Source organism: Silurus meridionalis, chromosome 10 (genome assembly GCF_014805685.1).
Source record: "Silurus meridionalis isolate SWU-2019-XX chromosome 10, ASM1480568v1, whole genome shotgun sequence".
Taxonomy (NCBI): domain Eukaryota; kingdom Metazoa; phylum Chordata; class Actinopteri; order Siluriformes; family Siluridae; genus Silurus; species Silurus meridionalis.
Genome location: NC_060893.1, coordinates 16217773 through 16238505, shown reverse-complemented (window position 1 = coordinate 16238505; position 20733 = coordinate 16217773). Strand labels below are relative to the sequence as shown.

The 20733-nt window shown below is 36.1% G+C and overlaps 1 protein-coding gene across 1 annotated transcript in view; it reads right to left on the bottom strand.

Annotated features, from left to right (window-relative positions):
- Positions 1-6803: 6803 nt before the first annotated feature.
- LOC124392201 (dedicator of cytokinesis protein 2) overlaps positions 6804-20733 on the bottom strand; it is a 119006-nt gene continuing 105076 nt past the window's right edge. Inside the window, exons 35-52 of the mRNA XM_046858960.1 lie at positions 17270-17310; positions 14949-15039; positions 14032-14139; positions 12773-12862; positions 12124-12228; positions 11827-11968; positions 11321-11402; positions 10994-11078; positions 10822-10908; positions 10547-10723; positions 10283-10366; positions 10055-10192; positions 9799-9917; positions 9486-9579; positions 8836-8937; positions 8528-8630; positions 8231-8379; positions 6804-7189 (exon numbers count right to left, since the gene is read on the bottom strand). Coding sequence (XP_046714916.1) covers positions 7136-7189; positions 8231-8379; positions 8528-8630; positions 8836-8937; positions 9486-9579; positions 9799-9917; positions 10055-10192; positions 10283-10366; positions 10547-10723; positions 10822-10908; positions 10994-11078; positions 11321-11402; positions 11827-11968; positions 12124-12228; positions 12773-12862; positions 14032-14139; positions 14949-15039; positions 17270-17310 — 1851 coding nt within the window. The 3' untranslated portion in view covers positions 6804-7135. The remainder of the gene's footprint in view (positions 7190-8230; positions 8380-8527; positions 8631-8835; positions 8938-9485; positions 9580-9798; positions 9918-10054; positions 10193-10282; positions 10367-10546; positions 10724-10821; positions 10909-10993; positions 11079-11320; positions 11403-11826; positions 11969-12123; positions 12229-12772; positions 12863-14031; positions 14140-14948; positions 15040-17269; positions 17311-20733) is intronic.

Below are 20733 nucleotides of genomic sequence, written 5' to 3'. Positions count from 1 at the left end.
AAAGTAACTAAGTAACGTAATTAGTTACTTTTTTGGGGAGTAACTCAATATTGTAATGCATTACTTTTAAAAGTAACGTTGCCCAACATCCCTTTTGCCACATCCCTGTTTACCTGCTGCCACATCACCTTGTACTCCTGCCTACTTTTCTCATCACTCTGTCGATCCCAAATCTGTTTTGCCAACCTCTTTCTCCTTATGCTTTCATGCACTTCCTCATTCCACCACCATATCTCTTTTTCTTCCTTTCTATTTTCAGTACCTTTCTAGCTGTCTCCCTTATTACTTCTGCAATAGTTGCCCAATCATCCCACACCTTTTCACCACCACTGAGCCCCTGTCTGACTTCTTCACTGAGGTTTAGACTACAGTCTTCCTCCTTCAGTTTCCACCATCTTATTCGTCTTTCAGTCCTCACTCTCCTCCTCTTCTACTTTGCCTTCAAAACCATCCTACAGACCACCATCCAATGCTGTCTAGCTACACTGTCCCCTCCCAACACCTTACAGTCTACAATCTCCTTCAAGTTGCATCTCCTACATAGAACATAGTCCACCTGTGTGCACCTTCCGCCACTCTTATACGTCACCCTATGATCCTCCTTCTTCTTAAAATATGTATTCATCACTGCCATTTCCATCCTTATAATAAAATCATGATGACATGATGACAAAAAAAAAAAACTATGTGTATATTTCATTAGATCAATATGTTGATCGTTAGCAGTGCATCTTCAAGATTTATTCGTTTAATTTAATAAAAGGCACTGGATTTTTGGTGTTAAATAAAATATTCGCATATGCTAACTTCATTTATCTGACCTTATTAATAATATAAATACACATTTTAACAGCTAATTTTGCTGATTGATTTTTGTGCCTCTAGACGTAACATTTTAAGCATTAAGTTGCTTTTATATAGGACATTTACCACAGCAATAGTTGCCCAAAGCTCTGCACATACACATAAATAAATAAATAATAGTAGGAGATAAAACAATAGTAATTAGTAATACCAGTATATATTGCATACATGAGCTCTCAGTGATGGATGAACTTTGGCCCAAAGACAAGAGACTGAACTGTAAGACAACAGAGGAACTGAGGAAAGAATTGCAGGCATCAGGTACCAAAATATGCATAACATTTACTATAAGAGTTTACATTCCCATGGCCTATGGACCTGTCTTAGGTTGGAGATGAACAGTAATTTTCAAAAGAATCATAAAAACTGAAAATGAAACAAAAACTAAATTGCACATATAAAAAAGTGTGAATCTTTTTATTCAAAGATCATTTCAAATCTGAAGCATTGAGGTGGCAGCATGTTGCTGGGGTGTTTTCTAAAAAAAGAGGAAGGTGCATTTCAATAAAAGAGGTTTATTTAGAATTAGTGAGGCAACACCTTAGAGCCTCAGCCAGAGTCTTAAAGATTGGTCATAACTGCATCTTCCAGCAAGACTCTTAAGCATTCCTCCCAAATGTGAACAGTATGGTTTAAAAACACCAGCAGATATCTTTTAATAACCACCAGTGTTATGGGAAGATGTTTTGCAAAATTTTGCAGGTTGGTTGCAGAGATTTGTGCTCCTTCAGCCACAAGGACATTAGAATATACGGGTACTGATGTAGAGTGCATTTAGTGTTCCTATTCATCACAAAGGTTTTTAGTAATGTTCAACAGGTTGAGGTCAGAACAACCTATGTAAAGCATGTTCATGGCAATTGCATTGTGCACAAGGGCATTGTCATGCTGGAGCAAGTTTGGGTTCCTACGTAGTTCAAATAAAGGGAAAAATGTAATGCTACTGCATTAAAAAAAAACCTATACAATTCTGTGCCTCCAGCTTTGTGCAGTTTGGGAAAGAATCACATATGGCTGGAAAGGTCAGGTGTGACAATAGTGTTCAGTATGTAGCTGGATGTTCACAAATATTTTTTTGTTTACCTCGGGCTCATACTATATTATAAAAGTTTTGTCAGTGCTTGTTTTCAAAAATGTGCATCCACAGAAAAAACATGTGCCAAATCAAACATGTGGATAGTCCGCTGTGGCGACCCCTAATGGGAGAAGCCGAAAAAAGTTTTTAATAATAAATAATTTGAAAAAATGCAAAACAGAATAGATGGCAAAAATGCCATTTGTCACTGCCTGATTTTTTGATCTAAAATCAAGCCATCCTTGCATTTAAAAAAATATATAAAATATTTAAAAAAGTTAATGCAGGACACAAAATCCTTTAAACCGTCCTTCAAATTCCTGCATAAGCTCCTGCAGTCTCTCTTCTTTCTTGTTGTCTCAACAGATTTTCCCCTCCCAAACACCCTTTACTACCCTCCTTCTCATCTCCTTCCCTCTAAGACGTTTATAGTCACCTCAAGAGGGAAACACGTGCCAGTCACCCATGTGAAAATTAAAGTGACAATTGGGGCATTTATTTTAAAAACAGCCAACTTGCTCCACCTAGTGATATAAAAAGGCATAATGTTCAATACACATCGCAGTCCAGATTCTAAATGAAATCTTAATGAAATCTTCAACTGCCCAAATTTGTCTTTTCATGCACAAGTGATGACTCATTAAATAGATCCCCTGAATATTTGTGCTATAAGAGAAAAAAAATACAACAGGACCTAGTAAAGTGGTAAAAAAAATAACAACAGTAAATAAAGCAATTAACAGTAAGATGTTAATTATTTAACAAACATATTCATATTTGCAGCAAAGGGCTACAAACTCAAGTAATTTCCCTTTAAAAAAGTAAATTTTTTTCTAACATTTGATTTACTTCTTTAAATAAGTAATTGTGTGGTGAATGCTCTCCTGTTATTGATTCATTGCTTAAACACGTGTATGAATCAGGATGTGTAAAGTAGGTGTACATAATTGTACATTGGGGCATGTTGTATTCAAATGACAGAAATTCAGATTGAAGCAGATTCATAACTTATTGCCCCCGTTTAAAATTAATCAGATGTAGATTAGTTCTAACTTTATTCTGGATACTCAAATCTTTAATGAGCAAGTGCTTATATGTTAAAAGTCATGGCCTTCTGGTGTAGAGAACTCCAATCACTTCTCAATTAATCTAGCGTGACTGACAGCCTGCAGACTTTAAGATCTGTCTGCTTATACACCCTTATTTAACTTCCCCTCAAGAATTAAGAAAAAAAAATCTATAATACAGGCAGCTGTTAAAGCATAGAGGGGCATGATTTAAACCAGGGACATACAGCGTCTAACAGTTATCATCTGCTGACATCCAAGTTTTTTCTATTCGCAGCAATCTCTTCAGGAGCTTGCATGTGATTGCAATCAGAGCCATTCTGCATTAGAGTTCTTCACACTCAGAAAGTGAGTCTTGTACATTGAAAAGTACTAGATACTAGGATAACATAATTAATAAACTGGCTCTTATCTTGAATGTGCATGAAACTACAGTCTTTTCATAACACATAAATCCTTCCTCTTTGAAATGAAAAAAAAAAAGCTTTTAGAAAAGAGAGAAATCAGCTGAAACTCTTTAACATTGCCAGAACATCTGCACTCAGATACAAGTCAAAGCCAGCGTTCACTTGCAAGGTAAACAATCTACAGATTATTTCTGTCCCCCTTTTTTCCATGTTTCATTCTGTTCATGACCTCCAGCACCAAGTGTAAAGACTAACAGACTAAGAAGATGATGCTAGTTAGAATATATCTTCAGTGTCGTTTTAGAACAGATTTTTCAGCCACATTATGAAAAAACTAGACAACATAGTTTTTAGAACCCATTAGTTGCAATCAAAAAGACATAGAGACAGGACCAGATGTCATGCAAGTGGTGAAGAAAAGCACAGAATAAAAATATAAACAGTATCTCAACACCTATTTGCAGTAATGTCAATCTACTGATTCATCGCTCTCTCATTTTAGATTACAGCCGTGGTGGATGGTCAGGGACAGCAAAGCCCTCTCTGCTGGCCTAAACACTATCAGAACCACTGACCTACATTTACAACCTAAATTCTAATTTTTTTTTCATTAAATTGTATTAATTTATTCCCAACTGTTTAATCTCTTCACTGTATAGCATTTCTCTTATCTGCACTGTTTCCAGTACGTGTATGTGTTTGTTAGATTTTTTGTCAAATCAGATTTCAGCCTCTATGTGCTGCCATGTCAATCTAATCTGCCCAGGGCCTGCAAAGTCATTACTGCTGACCCTTTTACCATTGAGAATAACCATTGTTTCTTTAACCAATCAGATTTCATATAAGCATCAGCATCTTTCCGTCAACTGATTGGTCGGTCAGAGGGAAACTGTTACAGTCAAGTGCGACTGTCAAAACACGTGTGTAGCTCTGCACACATTAATACATCTACGTTAGACTTTTTTTTTTGCACCTACGGCGGAAGAGAAATTGATTTGGTCTTGGACATACTTAAAAATTAGTTTTCAAGAAAATGGTATTCACCCTTCATATGTAAAATCTCTCTCTCTCTGTATTGCCACACGTTGTTATATTGTGTTTTTGTATAAGTATTGATGGTTTTAATAATTGCGATGTGATAGTCGTGGAGTAGTGGATTAAGTCAGGTAAGTGGACGGCCCACCACTGGATTACAGTATTTGACTGTACACAGTTAAACTAACCAGATATGGAGAGCAAACAAATGAAATGATAAAAGTCACTCAAAAAAATAAATAAATAAAAACCTGTGCTGAAAAATGGAGAAGAGAAAGAATATACAAATAAATAGTCACAAAATTATGGATGATTTCTGCAGCATTAGCATCTATAGTTTAGAGTTTGAACTCTGGTCTCCAGGGATGGGAGGTAAGAGCTCACAAAAACAAGACTGGACCTGAGTGCAGAGCAAGTCAAATGTTCAAGGATAAGCTAAGAGCTAAGGCCCCAAAAAAGTTGTGCAGTGACTTCTTCTTTCGGCTTCTCCCATTAGAGGTCGGTTCATCCTTCAAAATCTAAACTTCTCCATCAACATTCTCGAAGCAAATATTGCATCTGTGGTGCTCTTCCTCAACATGAAAACATACTGTTGCTTACAGATGGTCACCTCTTCTCTCAGCCTGACCTCCACTACTCTTTCCCATAACTTCATGGTGTGGCTGACCAACTTAATTCCCCTGTAGTTGCTGCAGGTCTGCACATCTCTCTTATTCTTAAAGATCGGTACCATCACACTCCTTCTCCATTCCTCAGGCATCTTCTCACCTTCCAAAATCTTGGAACAACCTGGTTAAAAAACTCCACTGCCATCTCACCTAAACATCTTCATGCTTCTACTGGCATGTCATCTGGTCCAACCGACTTTATACTCTTTATCCTCTTAATCACTGCTCTCACTTCCTCCTTACTAATCCTATCCACTTCCTGCTTCACATCTCAACATCATCCAACCTTCTCTCTCTCTCATGTTCCTCGTTCATCAGCTTCTCAAAATACTCCTCCATCTTCTCAACACACTCCTCACTAGTCAACACATTCCATCTCCATCCTTTATTGCTCTAACTTGCAGCACATCGGTATAAATCCTTTTCTCCTTCCTTAGTGTCCAACTTCACATACAGCTCCTCATATGAATTTTCTTTGGCTTTTGCCACATCCCTCTTTACCTGCTGCGGCATCTCCTTGTACTCCTGCCTACTTTTCTCATCTCTCTGTCGATCCCAATTCTATTTTGCCAACCTCTTTTCCCTTATGCTCTCCTGCACTTCCATATTCCACCATGTCTCTTTGTCTTACTTTCTATTTCCAGATGTCACACCAAGTACCATTCTAGCTGTCTCCCTTATCACTTCTACAGTAGTTGCCCAATCATCCAGCACCTCTTCACCACCACCGAGACCCTGTCTGACCTCTTCTCTGAATCTCACACTACACTCTTCCACATTGCTCTCCTTAAGGCCATACCTACCTCTGTTCCCTTCACCTACATGCCTATTAAAGTCTGAAATTTAGTGCAGAGACTAAAGAATAATGTACATCTTTTTTATGCTGTGCATTTAGGGAGCCCAAGAGCTGGTGTGAAAAATTTAGATTCGCACACTGGCACATCACATAGACAACTCAAGCAGGAGAGTGGAATGATTGAGGACCTCTCCTTAAATAGACCTATGCACAGATGAAGCTGATTGCCACTGATTATAATTTAGATGGTCCACTCTTGCCCTTTCAGGTAGAAAAACAAAGCGTTCTAATGTTTCTGAATGCTCTCTGTCTCTCTCTAGTGATGGCAAAAGGCGTTGCCAGTAGAATACACACAGCCCAGCTACAGGAAGAGTTTAGTCCCATGGAAAGAAAACAAGAACTAACAGCCTCCTTGATCTTAGCAGTTTCCTTTGTTGCCTCTTTGCAGCACGTAGCATTAGCACTTCACAGTGTTCAATACTAAAGCTTGTGTCTCAGGTCTCACCATATCACAGGCTACAAGGATGGACATCAAAACTTTGGTGGTGAAATAAACTTGTCCAAAATGTCTAAACTACTGAGTCATTCGCAGGATTGCTAGACCTGTCTATTCCAAAGTACTTAAATTAGCATTAATTAAAAAATAATAATGTTGCTGATGGATTCTTAGTCTATGACCTAATGAACCAGTGTCAAGATTCATTTATTGATAAATTTTTCAAAGCACTTCTGTATATTAACCTGGATAAGTGGATCTGCCAGGTGCCATAAAATTAAAACTGAAATTTAATTACCCCAGATTTGTCTGTTAATTGGGAATTAAAACAGAAAGCCTGAAAGACTTGCTGCAATACATTTACATAATAAAACAAATGCACATATAGACATTAATACTGATACATATAACTCTTTTTTTATTTATTTCTAATGACAAATATAAAGAAAATGACTCTTTTCAACTTCATTCATTATACATGCTGGTGTTCATTGTTAAAAAGAATAAGACATTTGAGTATTTAAAAAAAAGACACAAAAAAGACACAAAAAACCCCAAAAGATCTTTACACATCAAACTTCCAGACTTTTACCGGAAATGCTATGCCTCAACATTTCAATATCATTTTGATAATAAACGCTAAACCATTAAATTATAACTCCTTAGCAATTATCTTAAAAAAAATTTACAAATAGAGATTCAATCCAAGAAAACATTTTCAGCAGAGTTAAAAATGAATCCCTTTGGCAGGATCAGTCGCGGGTTTGCCATCTTCACTCTTCTGTGAAATACAGACAAAAACCCATGAATTAGAACTTAAACTCTTAATATAAATCTACTGCATCTGTAGTCTATGTGTGATTAGGACTGACTAATTCCCTACATATCTCCCAGTGCAGTCTGTGTGCTGTTGAGCTCTATTAGTAAACATTTATGCAAAACATTTTCATGATTTCTTGTAAATGGTAAATTAAGCTTTAATTTGTGGAAGTATAATTCATTTCTGGAAGAGAAGTTCAGGTTTCATCAAACATAGTTAAACATAGGTCACTTTCCCTCCCTGGTGATGCTTGGAGACGACAAACCTTCATAAATAACCATGATTACTCTTTAGTGTTTGTTGGGAAATGTTGGGAAATCAAAGAAAAAAAGCTCCAAATGACAAATGAACTTCAAAAGCTGGTTACAAAGGACTCCCAGTATTTCGAGGACATTCTGCAGATTTGTTTTTAAATAGTGTATACATTTTAAAAGGTTACAGATAGATAGATATGAAATACTGTTCTATAAAGTATTTAGCACACCTATTTTTATATTTAAATAAATCTCCTATATTTAGATAATTTGCAACAGTTTTATAACACAGTTAGCTCATATCAGCCTCATCCTTTAATGTTAATGTGCTGTCGTTTTTTTTTATTGCATGCTTACTGATGACATTTAGTGTGAATTGTTTGTTCTTTTTTTTAGTATAGAGAAAACAAAGAAAAATGAGGCTTTTTTTTTATCTAGACATGATAGTATAGTTGAATTCTTTCTTTGCATATCCTTAGCCATGATACAGCACCCCAGAGCAGAGAGGGTTAAGGGCCTTGCTCAAGGGCCCAACAGGGGCAGCTTAAACCTCCAAAGCATGCAGAAGCATATCACAGGTTTTTCTGTGGTAATCACATATACTGTTAGAGTGCAATACATTAAAATGAGCTACAAACCTACAGTAATGATCTAAATGCACTTTACACACATTAGGAAAAAGGCTGATTGTAAAAATGTCCAAAATCAGTACAGGAACCATTTATAGTGTGCCATTTGTGTAAATTACCCTTGTTTTAAACAGTAGGTTAATAACTCCTTTGGAGCGCCGGTCACTCGTGCGGTCGGAGGGCAGACACACAGACATGGTCTTACTGTCTCGTTTAGAACGTGCAGAGTCCACCTCCTCACTCCCATTGGCTACTGTCAGAGCCAGACCTGTGATGGACATCAAAATGCAGAGATGCTGAAGTTTGTGGAAGTTTCACTTGTTTTATTTACTAAGGGGGGTTGTGTGTGTATGTGTGTGTGTGTGTGTGTGTGTGTGTGTGTGTGTGTGTGTGTGTGTGTGTGTGTGTGTGTATACCAGTAATAGTAGGAAGTGATCTGGAGTTACTATTGGCCAGGCTGCTCTGCTCACTGGGCTCTGATAAGTTTGTATCACTGCGGAACTCCTGCTTTTTGGACAGCTAAGACATAACAAAGGATTTAAATACACACTAAAATAATGACGATAATAATAAAAAGATTTCTCTGTTGCAATGTGGTATTGTTTTTTTACTCATGTTTGCATCTATCATGTCAGATAAAACCCTTTAAGGATGGAAAAAAGAGTATTAATGCACATAAAAAGAGGTCAGAAGTTTTTAATAAAACAATTCTGCTGTGACAAACCCGCCTGAGGTCCAGGGTGCTGGTTCTCTCTTTCTCTTCGGTGATAAAGATCATGCTGCTTCTACTTTGCTTCTTTTTCTTTTTAGATTTCCTTAACTTCACCTAGAAGAATAGAGTTATAGAAATTAAAATGTGATATCCTAAATTGTAAGTAAATTCTAAAATGTGAAATGAAATAATTTTCATCATCATTACAAACAAGGAAAATAAGAAACACTCTCGTACACTAGTGACTAGCTAATTAATGCAACAAAAAATAATCAGTACTTTATTGTGCTTGTTCGATGCATTCTGAGCTGCATTTTTCCTCACCATGGTTACTCTGTTTATTAGGTTAGCCAAGCAGGTTATCGCCTACAGACCGACTCTTCTGTATTTTTTTTTTTGTTGCACCAATCCTTGTAATATTTACAGACTGCTAATATACTGTAAGCTGTTTCTAATAAACTCAAACCAGCTAACTGGCACAAACAACTATACAGATGTTCCGGTATTCCTTTTAGCAAATAGTGTGTGTATAATATGACAATAATATGAGAATATTGTAAATCTCTTCTCTGAAAGAGAATGTTGTTGTGGAATAAAAAAAAAAAAGACTTTCCAGCAAATGAACTGTCAATTATGGTGGGATTAAATTCTTAAATTCTCACCTCCACCTCACAGCCACTCTCATCAATCACACTGATGCTCCCACTGGAATGGGGCAAAGAGGTGGGGGTCAGTGGTCCTGAGTCCAGAGACATACTAGGCAAACAAATCAAGAGAAAAAGAGTTTAAGAAAGAAAGAGAGAGAGAGAGAGAGAGAGAGAGAGAGAGAGAGAGAGAGAGAGAGAGAGAGAACCTCAAGGTGACAATTAGTTATTGAACAAACTAAAAATATTGATCTTCGCTAACAAATATTCAACTCACTTAAATAATCTATTAAGACTCTACAGTAAGTATGTGTTTTTAAGCTATGTTTACCTGTCTGGGAATAATTTGGTAGGCGTTCCACATTCTGATCCTGCTAACGAGCAGATGGACTGGCGAACTGAGCGAAGGACAGAACGTGGACGAGTGGACCTTCTCTCATCCATGTCCGGCTAGCAGAGAGAAATAAAACAATTCACTATAGGAAATTCAAACTCCCTTCTTGTAACACGGACTTAATTTCTCTGTGGAAAACAATGAATTTCATGTGATAATATATCCACATTGTTCATCTGAATTAGTCTCTCACCAGTTCTCTAACTCCGTATTCCTTCTCCACTTTCTTCTTCAGCTGTTTAAAGCAGTCCTCCATGCGCTCATGAAAAGGTCGGAGGTCGTCTGTCACCCTCTTGCCATGAAGAGAAATTCCTCTGCCCAGTAAGGGGATCTGCAGGGGTACACACGGCACCCCACTTAAGTGAATTGACAAGCTTTATAAAGAGTTACAGAATGTGTTTGTGGACATTTATGTGAGTACCTGCCATGCAATGAGGTCTTTAAGGCGATACAGCTTCTCTTTGTCCTCTGGATGCTCATGTACGTACTCATCAGTGAAGAATGCCTAAAAAGGCAGGTCATTTTAGAATCTTTTAGTTCTTTTACAGTTCTTGCAAAAAAAATATTATTAATTTTGTGGTAAAATTTTCCAATATGGTTAAATATTGTAAACATGTTCTATGAGCTTCATACGAAACGAGTTGTATTCACTTGCTTTTTGCATATGCTCAAATCCAACACATACCTTTTCATATTTAGCAAAGCCACCCATGACAGCAGGGTCCACGATGCCATTCAGCAACATGGAAAGGGGGTTTATGGGTAAAGCATCGTCACACTGGTACTGGTTAATCATTGTAAGAATTTTCTCATTGGTGCTTCCCATCGTCTCTATAGCGTTCTCCAGAGGACTCACAGTCGTCTAATACGAAAGTGGTAGAGTGAAAACAGTTATAGTTTTCAGTAAACATTCCTGATTCAAATGAGTGTTTGTTTAACACGTTTCTGATTGACACTCACATGAGTCATGTTTGTGGCCTCGAACCAACGCAGGATCCCTGGTAACTTATATGCAGTAAAGAAAGTGGTGCGCTCAATCCACATAGACTACATAAAAAAGAGGGAGATGGAGTTTTATTCCTTTGCATGTGTTTATTTATATATAGGTATCAGCAGTAAGATTAGGACTTACAGCAAACTCATTATCAGGGTCCACTTTACCCTTCCTCACAGGTCTGGAGTATTGGAAGCGCTGAACATAGTTGGACTTATAGAAGCTTATAGAGTGGAAAGTAAAAAAAATCCACAACAATTCACATAAGTAAAAAATAAATTAGTCAGATTTATGCCTTTTTAGATTATTGCATTTAAAGAAAGTTAAACATAATCCATAGCTGCCATTGTTTCATTCACATTCATATATATTTTTCATGAGATCATAACTACAGTATATGTACACAGCAAAGAGATGAAGACTTTGAGCAGAACTGTACAGTACTGTGATTGTTGTGATACTAACTTGATAATCTGATCAGGAACTGGCTTGTTCATCAGACGAGGAGGAATTTCCAGGACAGGCTGGACAGTGAAGCACTGGATGTCTGAAAATGGAATGCTAAGAAGGGTATATTGACACAGATGAGCGTATGTGTGTGACACTGACACTTTTACATTCCACACACGAATGTTTAACGTCAGATAAAAATGTGAGAAGTGAAACTGCTGTTTGACTGTTTTACAGTTCTAAAATATATGATATGCATCTAATGATCATAAAATCATTGACCAGAAAGTGTGTGAGGGCGTTTTAGTTTTATAAATGGGTCCAACAAAATCTCATCCACTCATTTATATATCAATCCAAACATTTAGAGTTTCTCTGAGCCCCCCCAAAACACTCAATTCTACAACTGTGTGGTTTATAGTGATGTAATTTTGGTATATCTTGCTTGTTTTTTTGTTTTTTTGCTGTTGTTATTGTACTGTGTAAACTGATTTTAAGTGTTTCTTGTTTTTAATGGATACATTGCAATGGGGAGTTCTTGATTTCGTCTTCAGGCATTGTAGTTGTATTAAGTCTGGCAGCACTAGGGAACTGACTCATCAGCTGGCTCTGGAAATCTTCCCTGCGTTCATATTCCTTCCCACGATGGATAAACACCTTGTTCTGTAGATAGAACAGTTAGGACCCCAATGAGTAAATGTGACAATAACCCAACATCTCAATCTGATCAACCCTTCAAAAGCACAATTTATTCTCATGGCAAATGCAGGTACTGTATATACAAATACATATTTATACACACATATAAAAACACTGACCCGTAGGAATTGAGGAAAGCCACAGCCATAGTACCCAACAGCAAAGTAATCTGGTTTGGGTCGCAGGATCTTCATGATATTCTCATAAAATTTGGCCTGTTGTTTCTGTATGCAGGATTAGAATAGCAGTAAATGCAGAGGAAAATATCAAGAAAGAAGATTTCATTGACTATATGCATGCATTGACTAACATATTTCATTTTTCAGTGAAAAGAGAAAAATGTAAAACACATAGTTTTAAAAGCATTTCCATAACACACTATGATCTGTAGTTAGATGAGAAGATCTAAATTGCATATCATGAAAAAGTTCTCAGTTCTCTTTTTATTCTGAAGCCATTGAAAATATTAAAACCCCTGATTAATTAGAAAAGAGTTTTGTTTAATTATCATAGTCTTGTTTAATTTAAAGCATTCAAACAGCATTAATAATTAATTAATAATTTAACAACAAGTTGAAAGCGAAAATAGGAACATTTTGAACATAAACTCCCATCATTAGAGTGGATATAAGTCATTCTCTTTCCCTCAGCAGAAGGTGATTAAATTAATCATCAAAGATTTAGAGGGAATGACAGGTGTGCGGTAATGTGAAAGAGTTGACAAAAGTGTGTGTGTGTGTGTGTGTGTGTGTGTGTGTGTGTGTTCACCAGGCTTTGGCCAAGTAGTTCATAGTCAAAGATCTCCATCTCATACTGTTCTGCAAGTTCTTTACACAGTGCAATGGCTTCCTCCCACATCTAAAACATAAAGATGAATGAAAATATGAACACATTTGCTGATTTCGGCTAGTACCAAAACTGTTAACCAATAAGTACAGAAATGCTGGACAGGTTCTAGCTATTAAACCTTATGCAGGACAAATTTATTTAGGTATTTTGAAGAAAATATTAAGGAAGTAGGTATGAAGGTTTGAATAAAATATTATATAATTATTAGGAATAAACATATCAGGAGCTGAAATAACTATACTCTAACAAAAAAAAATTAAAAAAACCTGAACACAGGCACTGTGTTTTTATTACTAATGCACTTAATTACATCACAATTACAACAACAATATAGCAGAACTCTTAAACTTGCATTCAAATTCACAGTAATTTACAAATGGCACTCAAAATCCTCGCGATAAAGTTGATGTTTTTGATTTTGCTAGGACCTCAGTATTTCCTTCACAGTGAAACATACACTAGTCTACATTATCAGACATGTTAAAACATACCCTGCACTGCTTAATGAAACTGTAACATAAAATCAGCATAAATGATCAACCATTTGTTTGAACTATCAACTATTACCATTTTTAATGGCTTCCTGTAATACCTTTCTGAAACACCAGGGGTTTAACCCTCCTGAGGTTTTGTTTGCCATAGCAAAGTAGCCAACAGTTTTATTTGTGCAGTTTTTTATGGAACAATTATGAGCTGTATTCAGACTATGGCATATATATCCTTGTGTACTGGTTTCTAGATAGTTTTGCCTGACCTTCTGCCTGTTTTTACCACTGGATTTATGGATGATTATTGTAAGCATAGTAAACACTTCACCAGATTTTACTGTGTTTATACTTGCCTTTAGGTTTTTTTGCTCTTGGCTTGTTACTACTTCGTTTTTGAAAAACCTTTAATTGCATAGACCGATATGGCATGCTTACTTGGATAAGACATAGAACATAAAGGATTGCAAATGCAAATAATGGCAATTTGGTCTTATCTGCTTGAAGCAGTTTCTCTCAATGAGCATTACAGCAGTACAACAACATACAGTACATGTTGCTGTATAACATGATTTCTTTTAAGTATTAAAATAACAGATCAGGCATGTTAAGTTGATGCTGATTAAAAGTAAAGCGGCTGTGGTTATAAAGCAGTTTATTTAGATATGTCACAGATGAGTAGATTCAGAGCACCTTGCCCTTGTCAAAGTAGCTGATGATGGTGTCGTAGAGCGTCTCTTTGAGGTGCCGCTGTGACTGAGCACTCTGGAAATCCAGCTGAGCACACTGGTCATCTGACCACTACAGGAACAAAGAAGTTATAAATGTATAGTGTGTTAGAAGAGGTAGATATAAGACATAAAATACAAAATGTAAATTAAAGTGGCATATAAAGTGAGATAGTGATCTTCTTTTAATTTTAAGATGCCTTCAATGACAATCTGTTTTCATATATATATTACACATATGTGTGTGTATGTATATAAAAAATGTATATATATATATATATATATATATATATATATATATATATATATATATATATATATATATATATATATATATGCATGCAGTATGCACAGAGAAGGCAAACTAGAATGTCCTTGGACAAAGAGACAACAGTCCAAATTGTCCTTACCAGAGGATAATGGGTCAAACTACATCACTCAGAATGCAATCTAGCACAAATGAACGCAATGCACATTGCTGATTATATCAATCAGCTATGACAGAGACAGAGAGAAAGAGAGAGAATGAGAGACAGAATGAGAGAGATTGCAATGAGCTCCATAAATTCAGGTGTTTTGGTGCAGGAGTTGAAGTGAATTCATAAATCTAGTCTGCAACCCACAAAGGCCCATTGGATGCGGCGAGTCACTGCTGTAAATCAGCCAATAACGACACCTCTTTCCTCTCTAAGAACTGCCAGTGCACAAACCAAAGTATCTCTCATTACTATAGTGACTTTGCACCAGAGGTCAAATGCTATTTCTTCAGTAATGTATATACTGTGTGTGTGAGTGTGTGTGTGTGTGTGTGTGTGTGTGTGTGTGTGTGTGTGTGTGAGTGCACGCTATGTGAGCTTGCACAATGTCTGAACGTGTGTTTACCTTAAGCAGCTTGGAGTGCAGCAGAAGCGTGTATGCAGCCTCTGTGTAGTTTTCTGCCTCTAAGTGAAGATCACGTAGCTTGTAAAGGTACCTGTTAATTACATTTATTCAAAGAGTTAAGTACGCTTTATTTTATGTATTATATATTCTGCTAAAATGATTGAATTATAGTTGATTGAATAATTAGTCATTTAGGTCCTAAAGAGATACAACATTTACAGCATTTGTCAGATCCCCCTATCCAGCAAGACCTACAGAAGTGTGTTGAAGTCTCGATCAATAAATACATACTCATTATGATTTAAATAAACAATTAATACATTATTATATTAGTTAGTAATTTCCAAAGCTCTGTTTGTTTTCTAATATTGTTTCTGTGACTGAATCTTAAATGACTTGTACTTTTTGTGTACTAAAATGGTACTGCTGTACTATTGTTATATCCTATATATAGTCAGCATACATAGTGTATATGAAGCTAGAAAGAGAAAATAAAAAAAATCAAGAACAAAACAATTCAATATAATTACATAAAAATAAATATTATCTACAAGGCTAATTATGTACTTATACTTCCTCCAGTATAAAATTGCAAGCTTATTCATATTTTTATTAAAATCTGAGTGCAATTGTAAAGGGATTTGATGTCCCATTTGCACTTGTCTCACACCTCTACACAAGATGCACTTTACAACTCTTTCCATTAGAGGGCAGTATTTGACCAGTCATTCAGTACAAACTGAATAGTTGTATGTTCTGCCTTTAAAGATGAGCATGAAAGAGGGAAATTACATGAGGGATAAAGAAAGTTGTAGTTTCTGAACGCTGCCCATTCCAAGGCTGTAGGTTATTGACCACTATGAAGATTTTTTCTGCCTCATCTATAAGTTTCTAAGATATAAATTTGCCCTGAAAGAATAGAAATGGAAATGCAAGGCAGGATCGATATCAAAATGAATAATAAACAAAAGCTAATCATGCACCGACTGAAAATTGAACGCGCTCATGAAAAAGGAAAAAAAAAAAACGCTTCAAGGGCTGGAGGAATGCAATGTTTCTTGATAGCTGTAGGAAAATGATTCAGTAGGAAGTGGACTCCAGTGCTAACTCAAACCTCTAATGAAGGCCACTCTGCCACTAGAGAATGACTTGTGAGGTGTAAGGTCTTCTATCAGACGAATCAAGGGCAAACCTACTACTACTAAATTGAAAGCTGGATTCTTTTCCCAGTGTAGAAGCTCAAGGTCAGGAGGGAGACCTTATGCAAATCATTGCCTGGGTGGCAGAATTGGGACATCCTGCACATATTGAGCTTAAATATTCAGTCTGATTTTCTTGTGTATAAAACCTGTGATGTCGATTTGTCAGGCTTTAGCCAGGATCCTTCTGCTCAGACACAGAGTCATCCAAGTTTAATGTGCCCCTAAGGGAGCTGTATGTCAAACAGCAAAAAAAGAAATGCCTCTTTCTTCCTCAGTCTAATAGGTGCCTTGTACACTTTGAATATTTTTCGGGAGTTGGGCTTGAAGTTGGACTTTCCTGTTCCCCAGAGTCAGTGAAACAGCTTTTTCTAGTGCCATTACAGCTGCAATATGACTGCTCTATACTGGCAGGGACAAGGACAGGGATATTTGGCTGTGGAATATCTGGATTTAAAATATTTGTAATACTGGTAGTCCAAGAAAGGTGCAGGCCTCCAATTTACATCACATTTTTTTCTTAAAACACTTTCAATATAATCTGCGTTGATTTATTGTTTGGGGCATACAATGCCCTGCTTTGTGTTACCTACAGTGTGAAATATTAATTCTGCCACATCCTCCTCTCTCTCTCTCTCACTCTTTCTCTCTCTCTCTCTCTCTCACACACACACACACACACACACACACACACACACACACACACACACACACTTCTGGCCTTCTGCTGTTTGATTCCGTTCATTACCTCTCTTCCACCATCACTTTTTTTCCCCTTGTTAATTCCCATATGCACTTTTGTTTCCTTTTTTTCATCTGTGTCTGCCACATCCTGCTTCCCTCACTGTCTCACCCACACACCCTCTCTTTCCATCTCTCCATCTCCATCCCATTAATCCCCATCTTTATATCCTTCATGTCAATCACTTCATCTGTCACTTACTGATCCAGAACTATGCCTTTTTAGCAGAGCTGCATTTCCCATTCAAAATAGTTTAGTTCATTTTTCTTTCTCACACCAGAGAAATAGCACTGACTAAGCACTATCTGCAATCACTACAATCACTGCAGAATGCATGTACACACAAAACAGAGAAATATATGAACACTAAGCAAAATTACCTGATGTACATCCCTTCACGATTGATGTCTTTGTAGAAATTCTGAAAAAAAAAAGGTCGAAAGTAATGCTTAGTTATCACATTTATGTGTGCACATTCACCATTTTAACTTCTATTTCTATTAAACATCACTGAAAAATAACCAGCAGCTAAAGTAAAATACAACCACAACGAAGATATTTTCCTCACAATTGCTAAGTACGCATCGAATATTTCACTGTTAACAAATTTAATTGTTTCAGAGTGGAGGTTTCCTGTAGCCACACATTTCTCCAGGTTTCATGCTTTGCTGGATGGCCAAGAAAACCTTTTTATTGCTCCAGTGAATATGGGAAAACTGCCCAAGCAGGATAGTCACAAAGTTGTAGAACACAGGTTATCCCGTGAGAGCCTATACAGCAAACTTATGACAGATAGAATTGAAACAGGAAATAGTATAAATTTCCAAATAGAGCAGTATCACTATACAGCATACCGAGTCCAAATCCCAGTCCTGTCACTTTCATTTATCTTTTAATCCCCCATAGTCACCAGTGTTTCTGGAATGACATTGAAAGAAAAATAAATAGATTTTTTTTTTGTTTGTTTTATCATTGCATTTTGGTCAATAGCTCAAGACTCTCTAACATCAGGTCTATAGCCAATCATTTTTTTTACTTCTCATGAATTGCATATTACGTTATAGTCAAAAAACCCATTTTAAACTCAATTAGATTAGGAAGTATTATGAAAGTTACTCTTTAAACTGCACAGAAATAAAAGCTTTATAAGAAATTAATTAGACATAAGCGCAATATGCACATATTAGAGTTAATGTAGTATATCTTTGTTGGCTCTTCATTATTTGTCTGTTATGCAGAGGTGGCAAAAATACACACATCCATCACTTAAGTAGAAGTACAGATACTCATGTTTTAAAATACTCGGGTAAAAGTTGAAGTACTGACTAGAATTTTTTTACTCAAGTTAAAGTCAAGAAGGTTGGGCTCTGACATGTACTTAAGTAAAAAGTGGCCATTACTACTACCTGTTTTAGTGTCATGCTGGTAACTGGACTTTAAGTAATATTAATATTAGGGCTGTCAAACCGATTCAAATATTTAATCGCAACTTAATCACATCTGTTCTAAATGTACTATATATTGATACTTTATGTTTTTAATACTCTAAGCAACTTGGACATGGAGAAATATGGATGCTTTATGCAAATATTTGGATATTATTATTGAAACCGAACTTAACATAGAGCATGAAAAAAAAAGTCTTGTAAATGTTTTAAGGTAATAAAAATTTTTTGTTTCTACATGGACGGTTAATAAGGTGATACTGGAGAAACTGTACCTCTTCTAACTTTCATACGTATTAAATAATCAAAAAAGATTTGTTTTCAATGTGAACTGGTTTATGTAAAAGACATTTCGAGCATATATTTATTATGTCTGTGAGGCAAATATTCACTGAGATTCAGGTTTTATTTGTGTTTGTGAGGAGAGATGACAGAGATGGCAGAGCGTGCTCTCTGTCTGTTTTCTTTATTTTACAAAAGCACAGCGTTTTTGCATATAAATAAAAAAAGCCCCTTTACAGTTTCTATTAATGTATTTCTCTTACCTGTACGATCAAAAAAGAAAGGAATCCTATTTCTAGGTAAGTTCGTTTCGGCGTTAATAAGGAAAAAACTAAATGCGGCGAAGCATTTATCGACCCTCAGAGGGTTAAATTTGTGCATCATGGCAGATTTTGGTGTCGGATTTAAGACTTGGCACATCAGTAAAACAAATGTTTACTGAATAAAATATTTTTGGGTGGAGTTTATTTATTTATTTATTTTATATTTGAGGAAAGAAAGGACGTGAACAAATGTATGTTGCGCTAAAGGTTTTAATTTTGCCTCTTTTATATTTAAATGTTTATTTATTTATTTATTATATAAAAATGTTTTAAAAAAGAAATGCACGTTGCATTGATAATAATAATTGTTAATAAAATATTTTGCCGTCAAAATTAAATTGCGTTTGAATTTTGACAGCCCTAATTAATATATTAATACAAAACGAATTTCTAATTTTGTTACCTAACGAATGTATCCATGCTGAACATCCACCAAATAGAACACAAGCAGAGAAAAGATGATGATCATCAGGTGATCAGGAATGTCTCTCTTCTCTATTTACATCACTGACTCCCTCTGTTTTATCCATGTTAACCCCAAACTTCTTGTTGCCTTCTGCCTGCTCATTGATAGCTTCATAAACTAAACTAATCTAATTTGTGGTGTGTGAGAGCCAGGAAATTATACACCAGTGGATTGAAAAAATGCACAGAAAATAGGTTGATGGTCTGAAATCAGCGTGCAGTGAAAAGAAAAAAATATTGATATTTCACCAAATTAATAGACTAAAGTAACGAGTCTGATTTAAAAATGTAAGAAGTAGAAAGTACAGATATTTGTGTAAAAAATTTAATGAGTAAAAGTAAAATAAATAGTGAAGTAAAATACTTATACCAGAAAACTCTACTTAAGTACATTAACAAAGTACTTCCCACCTCTGCTGTTATGTAATGGTCAACATTACAACACTTTCCCATCTCACCCAGAAGAGGATGAATTTATATACCCTCTGAAAAATAATCTACAGATGATAATTCACAGAAAATAATTAGCCTACCATTGCATTTGAAGGAGTAATATATAAATATTAATGTAAGCAGGGCAGAAACTGAGTTTTTACATTGCTGGTGTAGTAAGTGAGCTCTAAGCACTCGGCTCAGTCACACGAGAGACTTGGCTGGTAGATGGGAGTGCAGTTGGTTGCTGCCAGCGTGTGCCTGATTTGCCAGTCAATATTGATTTAAAAGTTAAAGTAGAGACTTATAGATTCTATTCCAGGGGTATCATGGGAATTGGGCTGTAGGGTTACGATACTGCAATTTGTTTTGCTCAGTCAACACTGCCAGCATGCCTTTTACTGGAATGCCCATTTCCCAAATTGCAGCACAGGCAGGCATCTGATCTATTCGTTTTGGCTGTACTGCAAACAAAACTATACCCTCTTACTGTGCCAGAGAACGTTTATTCTACATCCACCTTTACAAAGGCAAACATTATCCCCTTCTCTCTAAACATGAGTTGTCTAGTACAGTATGGCTTTGGCTATGGCTACAGATTTGAACATCTTTACAAGCTTTATTAAAAACTAATAATCATCACTTTATCACAACATACATTTTAGACCACCAGTGCCAATTTAACCAGTGCCCAAGTGTTTTGTTTCTATTTGAAAAGCATAATCATGACACATTTTAATCATAGGTTGATTTTGTAGTTGACGGTGTAGAAAGTGGTGTAGGTTCAAGCCAAACACATTAAAAGCTATAATTACCTCATTATAGGCAAAGACTACCGTATGTGTTGTTATTTTATAGTCGTGATAAAAATGCAAAGAATAGCATAAGATCATGGCA